This window comes from Ptychodera flava, chromosome 4 (genome assembly GCF_041260155.1).
Source record: "Ptychodera flava strain L36383 chromosome 4, AS_Pfla_20210202, whole genome shotgun sequence".
Classification (NCBI taxonomy): Eukaryota; Metazoa; Hemichordata; class Enteropneusta; family Ptychoderidae; genus Ptychodera; species Ptychodera flava.
The window spans coordinates 48982968-48994568 of record NC_091931.1 but is presented as its reverse complement, the minus strand read 5'-3'; the positions used below and the strand labels follow the sequence as shown (position 1 = coordinate 48994568).

At 39.0% G+C, this 11601-nt stretch overlaps 1 protein-coding gene across 2 annotated transcripts; it reads left to right on the top strand.

The window, feature by feature from the left end:
• Positions 1-4233: 4233 nt before the first annotated feature.
• Positions 4234-10502, top strand: LOC139132048 (coiled-coil domain-containing protein 3-like). Of its 2 annotated transcripts, XR_011552247.1 has the most exons (4): positions 4234-4754; positions 7300-7446; positions 8650-9317; positions 9946-10417. XR_011552247.1 is itself a non-coding variant. In XM_070698436.1 (3 exons), the coding sequence occupies exons 1-3, from the start codon at positions 4502-4504 to the stop codon at positions 9021-9023; spliced, it is 774 nt and encodes a 257-aa protein (XP_070554537.1). In that variant the 5' UTR covers positions 4234-4501; the 3' UTR covers positions 9024-10502. The 2 variants fall into 2 exon arrangements, 1 of the variants encoding a protein (XP_070554537.1); XM_070698436.1 differs by having other exon boundaries at positions 8650-10502.
• The last annotated feature ends 1099 nt before the right edge of the window (positions 10503-11601 follow it).

Sequence of the window (11601 nt, the reverse complement as noted above, 5' to 3'; positions counted from 1 at the left end):
GCTCATTAAGTTATCATCATTATGTTATAATGGCTATATTGTGTATGTGCTCGCTCTCTCTCTCTCTCTCTCTCTCTCTCTCTCTCTCTCTCTCTCTCATATCATCATCATCATCATCATCATCACCACCACTACCACCACCACCATCATCATCATCATCATCATCATCATCATCATCATCATCATCATGATCATCACCACCACCACCACCACCACCACCACCACCACCATCATCATCTTCTGTATCGGGAGAGAAACGAATGCCATGTACAAGCGTCGTCTTTAAGGAAAAGAAAATCCTTCCGATTTTCAGCAAGGAAATTATCATTGACTGTGTTATGCCATTCAATCTTCGAAAAGTCGGCATTGTCCGTGAGAGCAGCGAAGGACAATAGACAACCTATGTAACATGTATTCATTTTTCGACGATTCTCGGGAACAAACACTCGGACGCCTTCTGGCTTGCAATTGGTGATGTGTAGAAACTATATTGATTGTTATTGTAAGATGTGTTCGTAGATTTATCTCTGGACTTCCTCTGGCTTTATATAACATTTTGTTAGTGCTACATACAGACAGAGTCGTAAATAAAGTGTGCGCGCAAAGTTCTTGGTCCAGTGACACTCCCGCCCCGGTGACCTAATTTCTGTGTCCGTGATGGTGAAGAAGAGAGTTTTTGAGGACGTGAGGTATAGATCGAGCGTTTTAATGCATATTTTGTCACAATTCCAAGTAACATTATATTTGAAGTATAATTTGTCGCTGTGCAGAGAATGTTTTAGAGCAGATGGAGATCAATTTAATGAAGCATTTTATGAGCTAGAGGGTTTACAATTTCTAGTCATCGTAAACTATCTTAGCGGTTGCTTAAAGTTTTCTGCTTTTCATCATTTAAACATGCATACATGGCTATGGGTACGTGTCGCTAGAAGTTTTATGAGGTTCAGAACTGGTATGGGTGTTGGTCAGATCTTGCTTGTCTAGTCGTCAGGATTTGGCTGTGTTGTCGTCACAAGAAGTGGATAGAAATGTCTACTCAAAACGGGGTACAGTTTCCTGAAGGGCGGTAAAACCCTATCCTATAAGGGCATCCAATCATTTGATTCCTACGGAATGAGACGAGGTGTTCTACGCATACATATACTACATTCAAGCATTTGTAGCAAAATCAAAGTTTGACGGGGAAATGAAAGCTGTTTGCAAATGATCCTACTACTATACGATTTGAAAATATCTCTCTTCCCACCGATTTGTTCTCATTTCTACGAAGACGGAAACCCCCTAGAAAATAAACCAAGGCCCTCTCTCTCCAATACAAACTCTCCAAAGTATCCCCTTTCCACCAATAAATTCCGCACTGCCTTCAGAATTTGCCCTGAGGATCCCTATCGGTAACTCCGTAAACGACCGAAAGTCGCCGTTTTCCGTCGGCCATTATTCATCATGTGCATGTATGACCTGACCGCCGTTTTCAGGAATGTCAATGTCTGCTGCGGCTTTCGATTCTGCTGAACTTCCATTGACGAAGATTCCATCAATTTGTTAGCCTTTATTCTGCAAGATGTTTCGATTGGTAGATTGAACTGTTCCGATCTCCGCTACAATCGTACAAGGTCCATGAACACATTGATGATGACCTCATACAATATCCCTGGTATGTTTTGCTGCGGACAAACAGTGTAGCTCCTTGGGGGCGGCAGCTTAACAATCGAAAATACCTGAAGCAGGCAAGCGACGTCCACTTTAGAAATCGACACGATGAGTGGCATCCTTTTATGTTTACTTGACTCATCAACTTTCATTCCCTTGAAAATTTTCGAGTCATGGAAGACTGATAGGTTCCAGTAAACAATGGCTTAGTCACGCCTGCCTTATGATGCCCTGCTGTTCTTTTGAAGTCGGCATGGCTTGGTTAAATTAATATACTGGGACACTTTTTTGAAATTCACTCATATGAATCCGACTGATCATGTTGTTACAGTGCCGCACTTTAATATATTCAATTTCATTTTCTTTTCCAACGAAATACGGGTGCTGTAAATGCTCGCGATCGAAATCAGCAGTAGTTTCGAGAGAAGTCGTCGTACTGTACCTCGTAGTGATAGATATCACGTGACAAATGATGGAAAAATATTGGAGTGCGGAAATTTCACAAAAACAAGAAGGTTTCGATTGATATATTTATGCCGAATGAATTGACTTGATAGAAGAAAGAATATCTTTTCAACTTTCATCCAGTTTTCGGAGAGCTTCCGATGAAAATGACAATGTTATGTGTTGTTTTAATATTAATATAATATGACATGTAGATAGAAGAGGACCCTGGTTCAACGTGTGATATTTCATACAACTAACTAGCACTGAAATGAGACGATTTTGTCGAAAGATCGCCAATGAGCATACAATAGAGTAGCATTATGTATAAAACATATCTAAACTAATATCGTATTTGTACACTTGGCTGACGATCAGAGTAAAGATCTGGGGGATGTTGAAAAATGTTAAAAATTTGCCGAATACTGAACTTGCGACTTAGTCGTGCCGGATTCATGGAGTGCACAACTTATTTTTTGTAAAATTGCCAGCTTTTGAAATTTAAGAACGGGTAATTAGGATTATTTGTGTGTTACCGATGTTTTACATTTAAGTGTTTTATGTCTGAGGTCGTATGCTCTCGTTAAAACCTAGTTTTTTATGTTTTGTATATTTTGGGACGAGTACGTGAATTGATTTTTAATAACATTGTCGGCCTTGAATTGGTTGTGATTTGATGTGACGTGACGTGATAGCAATTTAAAGCTCTCATCGCATTACAAACTAAATATCAGCGGATCTTGAAAACTTTTGAATCGGATTGTATGATTTAGTCTTTAAATGATATCTCTGGCCTTGAAAGGCTATGCAATTTTAATCATTGCAAACCAAATCCCGTTTTTGTTCGGACCTAGAAATTTCAATTTTGCCGGTGGCCTTAAAACGACAAAGTCGGCCATTTTTCATGAATTTTATTTGATGCAAGATACTTCTTATATTGTTTGACATGTTGAAAGACTGAGTAAATGGGTGACCATGCATATATTCAACCCCGGTTTTAGACAAATTAAATGAAACCATCGCGAAAATGAATTAATGGTCATGACCATTAATTCATTTTCGCGATAGTTTCATCTATCGTGTTAAAACCAGGGTTGAATATATGCATGGTCACCCATTCATTCGGTATCTTTAAACATATCAAACAAAACAAGTAGTATCTCGTATCAAACAAAATTCAAGAAAAATGGCCGACTTTTGTCCCTTTAAAATAATATATATTTTACCTGTGTTGTAAGTTAAAGATTATCTAAATTAAAATTAAAAACCCGAGAAAAGGTCTACCCCCATAAAAGCTCCCACGAATTCGAACACCTGTCTTAAGGAACAGATTTGTAGACTACCCCCCTCCCCAAACTCCTAACGACCCCCCCCCCCAACTCCTAACGCAACGATACCTTAGTAGCCTTCGGGACCTGCCTCCAGTTATGCGCGAACCACTTAGTACCTACATGTAGGCCTAATACTTGTCATTATTCACAATCTCAGATCTGTTGATCTCGCATGCAATCGTATTTCACATACTAGTACTCAGCTGTTTCTGACCAATTGGATAACTTCTTGGTAGAATGATTTGGTTTTGGCATCAATCTATGTTTTCAACCTTTCTTTACGGGCGACGTAAAAAGTTCAATGTCGGATACTTTTGGTGGGGAGGGGATGACCTAAAAAGTTTCTATCCATTAAATCGATTTAAGGTGAATTGCCGAGGGAATGAATGTTTTTTTTTTAAAAAAGCAGCAGAAATGCGCATTTTCATGTCGAAGCCAGAGGGGTTTTTAAACACATGCACCCTTCCCTAGTTAGCGTAAGCATAGCGTAAACAATGTAAGCTGTTGGCCTCTGTTGCACTCAGAATTTATAATCATATTTTGCTAATTTCTGGTGCACGTGTTGACATTTTACACGTTGTTTGTTGTGACCTGGTTTCGGCAATGTTCAATATTGTAAATCAAGTTTCTAGGGGATGGGTGGTTGGGGGTTTGGGGGAACTTAGGGATGTAAGTTTTTATTTTGCATTGAACTTTTGACGTCTTCCCTACAGGTGTGCAGCCTTCTATGCAGTTTTATAACAGCGCCCTCAAACACGGTGAATACTCACTGGGTACACAATATAGTGGCGCTCTGACGTACGCTACCATCGAAACGACAATAGCTAGCACGTCGCGTACACACGACGTCATGAATGTAAACCTTTCAACGCACGATAGAACACCAAAAACCTTGGAGAGACGTCATATGTGCTGATACTCAGGAAGATAACAATCTCACCATAGAGGGGATTTGTAAAATCTCGGACAACTACCAAGGTGAACCCGCAGAAGCCGTGTACAAGTTACAACCTTTGTTCATACGGCGTCTTTCATCACACGGCAAGCGAACTCGCACAAAGCGTCAAGGTGAAAACATGTATTGTTCACGCTGTTCCGTACTATTTATGTCGACTTTGGTTGCCTTGAGTTTTACGGTCACGAAACACACCGCCGTACTGGCGTGCAGCCTGGTTGATACCTGGAGACCTCAAAGCTTTCTTCGACGGGCCGCCCAGGCAGACATCATCGCTTATGGAAAGGTAATCGATTTAACACCCATAGAAGAACATCCTCTTGCCTGGCCCGGTGTCTACGACGCCCTGTTCGAGTTTTACTGCGTGTTGAGAGGTGGGTGTATGCCTTTACATTTTATCGAAGTGACGAAAGACCTGACAAAGATCCGTGTTTACATCGTAGACTATCAGCGCGACCTTATAAGCAAAATGCGTATTTGTGTGAATGATGTGACTGTCCGATGCTGAAACGACGCAGTCACATACAGACACGTTGACCTATATCCACAAATGTAACATATTTGCATGTTTGTTTCGAATCTTGACATGTGTGTTGTGTGTATTCTTATGAGGGGCCGTCGATTGTGAAAGCTGACGCACAAGAAACGCCGTAATTCCATCGTTGTACTTGAAACCCCCTCCCCCAAAAAACGAAAGTTCTTATGCGAAATCAATTTCGTATTATGATGCCGGTTCTGACAAACCCACACGCACCTCTCTGATCTGCACGCCCAAGAAAAAATACCGGTAGTGCACATTTTTGTATGTCATTTTCCACGCATCCTTGGCTTCCCTCAAAACTGCTGCCTCTTTGTTCTCCCTTGACCATAGTTGTATCAGTGTGCATCGATCAACAAATCGTTCAAAGTCACCTGGATGTTTCAAGTACATCTGGTGACTTGTACTTGGAGCTTGAGTTCCAAACAGGGTAGTTTGTCCCCGCAGTTGTACATTTTTCTTTGAACGGAAAACTATGTTATGAAGCGTGGTTTCGCTTTCAGACGTGTGTGACGCACGCTCAAAATGTCAGTTGACCGCACTGCGTGCCGCAGGTGTCACTGCACTGCGCAGCTCTGCAGAAAAGTGTATTCAATTCAAAAATAAAATTTGCGAGTGTTTCTTTGTAATTCATGTTTCAATCTTTTTTTTCACTCCACAATCCTGCAGTAAATTCAGCTCTGCATTTTTCCCCACAAGCGCAAGTTGTCATGGTTTAGAAAACAATAGACGAAAATCCTTATGCGATTTTGACGCTCACAAAACAAAATGAGCTTTAACCCCTGCTCCCCCCCCCCCCCAGAATTACGTTTGTCGTGCTTAGGCTTTTATTATCGACGGCCCCTAAGCATATTCACAGTTAAAGGAAGACTCCGCGCTAGTCAATGAACCCGTGACGCCACCCCTGCAACTGTATGATTGAATGAATATCGGGCAACGTTCTGACTACAGACATTTGTTCATAGGCAAGGACGAGAAGTAAGCCAAAAATTAGCGGGCGAGTCGTAGCCGACTAAGTAAATTAGGCTTACTTAGAATGTCATCTGTCATAAATGAAGGTTAATATAATAGGTATCGCGAAGCACCTTACTCCAATTATAATACCAACAAATCAAAGATTATCTAAAATTTGATCGAAAATTTCATGGGCGATAGACTGGTGTGCCGTAGAACATGGTCAAGCAAATTCCTAATCAATTGGTTCAATTGGCTGAAACTCAGTGTCTTCATTGAATGTTTTCCAAAGATCCAATCAGCGGCTATTCTATAGCATTCGTTTCAGACTTCTCTCAAAATAGCCTGCAAGCGCAAAAATTCAGTAATACCTAACTCCCTGGGCAAGATATCATGTAATACATACAATGATGAACACGCCTATAAACCTCATTTGCATTCGGTTGATATATCCGATACTTAAAAATCCCAAACCATTTTCAATTTGCCTAGTTCAGGTGTATTGCAAATTGTTCCAGTAGGGGATTATATGTTAATCCCTATTTTATATTTTATATCAGTGAATATCTGTTTTCTTGTTACACTCACCGAAATGATAACATCTCATATATCAGATATTAATAGTCAGTCATATGGTAGTAATTGGCCAATGAAAGTGTCTCAAATTATTGAACGCCACAGTATTATTATTCAGTTATTACAACGCTCCGCATGCTCACCAGTTCTCAAGTAACTTGACAGGAAATGGGTTAGGCAAGAGCCAATGGCTTGAAAACGTGATGTCAGAGGTAAAGTATGTTTCGGCGGATGTAGTTCGTTGTTTGCTCGGACACCTGATCATACGCTGACTCAGCTGACTGTAGCAAGGAAACTATAATAAAATGGAATGATTGTCGATGGTCAGCAAGCGACGATATTTTGACAAATAAAAGCGGTATTTGCAACCCAACATTGCAGGAACTTGAAGGGCTTATTAATAACAAAGATGTGGATATTACATCCATTCGATATGATAACGACATTAATATTACGCGGATGTAAACTTTCAAGTCGTGCATTATTGGCCTGTGAATGCAAATTACTTTCAAGACCATGAACGTGAGGAGTGTCATAAACACAAAAAAAAAAAACATTTCGTTCTTGATCTTTATTCGGGCAGTAATATGCCCTTTTTATAATCACTCGTGGCAATGCATTACCAGAAATACCTCCTACTTCTCTTGGACAATAGCCTTGGGAAATAGCATCTCTTTCAAGTAACCATGGCCCATGCAGTGCGGGTAATAAACGGCCGCTATAACTAACCATCTTGACAATCACCCGGGTAAGAGCGCAATATACACTATACTCTTTAGTCATGCATTGGCCAGTGTGAAATTCCCTTAAGACAGGCAGAATGACAATCACGTAATTTCTTATTTTTATAGGATCAACAACGGGTTGTCCCGTGGTCGGACCTGACCAGTTTGGAATATGTGTTGAAGAATGCGGTGCATACATTGACTCAGAGTGTACAGGCAATGAGCTTTGCTGTTCAAATGGCTGTGGCCATGTATGCACACGACCCGTTACCAGTAAGCATATATTATTATTATTATTATTATTATTATTATTATTATTGTCGTTGGTGCTGTTAGTGTTGTCAAATAGTTGCTCTCCCCTATGACCTGAATTAAATCCGTCTTCAGTTCAAAAAATACCAACGTGGAAACCAACACTTGGATTACATGTATTGCATCAGTAATATTCATTCAGACGTATCTTTCTGAATGCATTATGGGAGCTTATTTTAGATTGATCTTGTACCAGATCAATACAATGGATATAATGCTTCTTGAAAACAAGATTTGTACGTATAGATACATTTATACTCTAGAATTTCCCTTAACTGTAATATTCTCTTTGAATAAATACATTTTATGTATCATCAACACAAAAACTTTCACAAAATCTATTTGAATGTTATACATAGAGATGGCCAGTTTTCACTACTCTTGATAATCGTCCGAACTTTAAAGGGACAAAGTCGGCCATTTTCAGGAATTTTGTTTGATACAAGATTATACTAATATTATTTGACATGTTGAAAGATACTGAATCAATGGGTGACCATGCATATATTAGACCCCGGTTTTAGACACCGTACATGAAACCATTTCGTAAATGAATAAACGGTCATGACCATTAATTGATTTTTGCGATGGTTTCATTTCATTTTTCTAAAACCGGGGTCGAATATATGCATGGTCACCCATTGATTCAGTATCTTTCAACATGTCAAACAATATAAGTAGTATCTCACATCAAACAAAATTCATGAAAAATGGCCGACTTTGTCCCTTTAACAACAATTCAATGTTCATAGTGTTCTTTTGTAACTGCTGACTCAAATGCGAAATCAAAAGTGACAAACCTTCAAGTCAAATTCGCTTTAGGTCACCAACGCTTCAAGCGGGCTTTTATATTTACTGATCAGTGTATTTTCTTGTCACTTGCCCCATAGTATCGGCAGGACAGCGTCTTAATAATTGGCTTTTGGATGAAATGGTGTCCATTACTATAAGTCCATTGAATCGTGGCGATCGATAGTGTTGATCAATGTTGATACACTAACCCTAACAGAGATCAGACTGAGAGATGCGAACTGTGAAAATTGGCTACGACTGTCGTTAGATTCCTTTCGTTTAGTTCAGGATGACCACCATACCTTATGTCAGATATTATTCGAATCTTTGACGCAGTCCGTTTGTCCTGTTTTTTGTTTGATATTCTTGCAGCGGCTGTCATAAACAGCATTGAAACTGTGAGAGACATGGGCGAGTTGACGACATGCTCACGTTCAGTCGTACAGAACGGTACCAACTACGTCATTCTGTTGAGAAGGGAGGGCGACGATCTTTTTCCCGACGAAGTCAACACTGAATCTGCCGTCTTTCCGGACACTGAGGAGATCTGGGACGACCTGTCTATCCTTTGTGACTTCGACACCATCGATCCCCAGGGAGACAATATTTGCCCCAGCAACGTGACCATGTACAAACTACGCGAAATTACAGATGTGCCGTGCTACTCGGCCAAGTCCGCACTCACAGCTAGCCTCTTTGCCATATTGGCAATGTTCCTTGGTCATGTGTTTCTTAACAACATTTAAGAAAGGTTAAATAGGGGTACTTTTGTGTCCTGAAACGAACTTTCCGTCCCCCCCCCCGCCAGAAATAATGGAACAACAGTTAAATGCCTGGCCCATTTGCACTGTCTATTGAGATGGATTGAAATGTTTCTTCTCCATAGCAATCTGTGGCTTTTGAAATATCACCCATTGCGATAATAAGCACATTCTTTGTTACATAAAATTTAGACAAGATATGAACAGATGCCCCTGTGTTGCACTTTGTAGGTTTCGTTAAATTTAATCAAGCATAATCGTTATATATGCCTAATTAAAGTTCCATTAGCTGTATCTTCTTACGATTTTTCCGTTAGTTTTGATTGAAATGATCACTGGCTCATGTTGAATAGCATGTCAAATAACAGAGAATCGCATATTATTCGGAAACATTACGTGCCCTACAACTAAATAACATGTGATTTTACAACGAAAATTTCAATTTTTGTCCGGACAGAAATACAAACTCTGTTGACACGCGGATTGCAACGTAGGCATTCTTCTGCACCTGCGCGAGCCATTTACAGCAATTTCAAAATAAATATTCATTACTTATGCCCGGCACTTACGTCGTAGTCCATTGTCCGAGCACGTTGCGTAGCCAGATGTCTGGCAATCCACGACGCAATGTTGTTTTGATCCCGCAATAAACGTGAAGTTGTACATCTGGCTTGATCGCGGCGTCACCATATCTGCGTTCTCCCCGACGCGCTGAGCCTGCCAGACGTCAACAAACGAGCTCGGAAGGGCAACACGTTTGAACAAAAATTAGCAGTTTTATGTGGCTATAACATCACTATTCATGTTTGTTTCTTCGTAAAACAACATTTAGCAACAAATATGAGCCTCCAACATGGAATTTTCCGAGGTAAAAATGGTCAAAAGTTACAAATAATGGCCCTTTAAGAAGTTCATTAAATATGCAAATGAGTAATTGAAGTAAAAATGCTATATGATTTTCATTATGTTATAGCGTCTTCAGTGTACATAGCATCTTTCATCAACTTTTATCAAATCCATTCAGATATGTCCCTTATTAGGAAACTTTGTTACCTATACAAATTAGTAATTAACTGAAGTAAAAGTGCCAAATGACTTTTGGTAATGTATCTTCAATGTACACAGCAAGTTTTGTCAACCTTGATCAAGTCAATTCAGATATATATCCTTAATTAGGAAAGTACGTGAATATTCCTATGAGTAATCAGCTGATTTAAAAATGCAAAATACCTTTCAATAATGTTATATCCAAACATCCTTAATCTACAAAGAAAGTTTCGTTACAATCCAGATATAGATCCCTAATTAGGAAAGATAGTTAAATATGCAAATTGGTAATTAGCTTAAGTTAAAATTATGAATAATGCTGAATGACTTCCAGTAATGTTGTATCCTGGTATTTTTGATGTACGTAGAGCAAATTTTGTCAACTGTGGTCGAGTCAATCCATATATATATATATATATATATATATATATATATATATATATATATATATATATATATATATATATATATATATATATATATATATATATATATATATATATATACCCTTATCAGGAAAGTTCATCAAATATGCCAAGTAGCAATCAACGTTCATGTCACCCCTTACCTTATGTGTGTGAACACGCGAGCTAAAAACGTTAGGGTAAAGGGTTAAGCGATGTTCTTGTTCTCGTAATGTCTCAGGTTATTGACATAGGTTATTTTGCATATGGCAATTGCAAGCTATTTACCACCTTGCAGACGATTAACCTTGTAAAGGAAGTATCTCAGTTTTTAGGAGACACATCTTTGTTCAGTTTCCTCTGGAATATGAAGAAACTTCTTTATATATAAAGAAACTGGCAGTGATGGCAGTTACAGAGGCTATTATGGAATGATAATTATCCTTAATGTTGTGAAAGGTAATGTTCCTCAAGCATTGTAGACTTGTATTTGTCATCACTTAGACAAAGATGAACATTTTATATACATTCCAGGGCATTTTTGCCGAATTAAAGTTCTACATTTTTTTCAAAGGTGATAAATATTTAGATAAAGAGCTGTAATATTCTGTCGTTAGGTTACAGTTGAAGAGCAATTTACACGAATGACAAATTATCGTTGACTCTCTTTGGGCAAGTATGGCTTATGAACTGTACCCAAAAAAGTAGGACTGTACAGTGCGGCCGATTCTCTGATTTGACTATTCGTTCAATAAATATCTATAGTTACAATTGATAATCGTTACAGCAAGAGCTGTTGTGATTATGTTTGTCTCTTGGTCAATGTTGAAAGGAATTCTGTACTCCCGCTTCTAATTTCAATCGTGCTAACTTTGTCCTTTTGCCTAGTCTCGCCGACTATACAGACAGTTCCACTCAGTGTCTGTCTGTCTGTCTGTCTGTCTGTCTGTCTGTCTGTCTGTCTGTCTGTCTGTCTAGCTGTCTGTCTAGCTGTCTGTCTCTGTCTCTGGTGAAATGTTTGTATCTGTTTTAAGGAAAAATAAAATTAAAATTCTCTGACACTCATAGTGAAAACAAAATTTCCAAAGTTCAAATCTATCAAATACAAATAC

Bases quoted from the DNA above. Each gene is read 5' to 3' on its own strand.
- LOC139132048 (XM_070698436.1), top strand. From the start codon at position 4,502: ATGTATTGTTCACGCTGTTCCGTACTATTTATGTCGACTTTGGTTGCC. The intron at 4,755-7,299 runs GTGGGTGTATGC...TTATTTTTATAG, and splicing joins GTTTTACTGCGTGTTGAGAG to GATCAACAACGGGTTGTCCC. The intron at 7,447-8,649 runs GTAAGCATATAT...ATATTCTTGCAG, and splicing joins ATGCACACGACCCGTTACCA to CGGCTGTCATAAACAGCATT.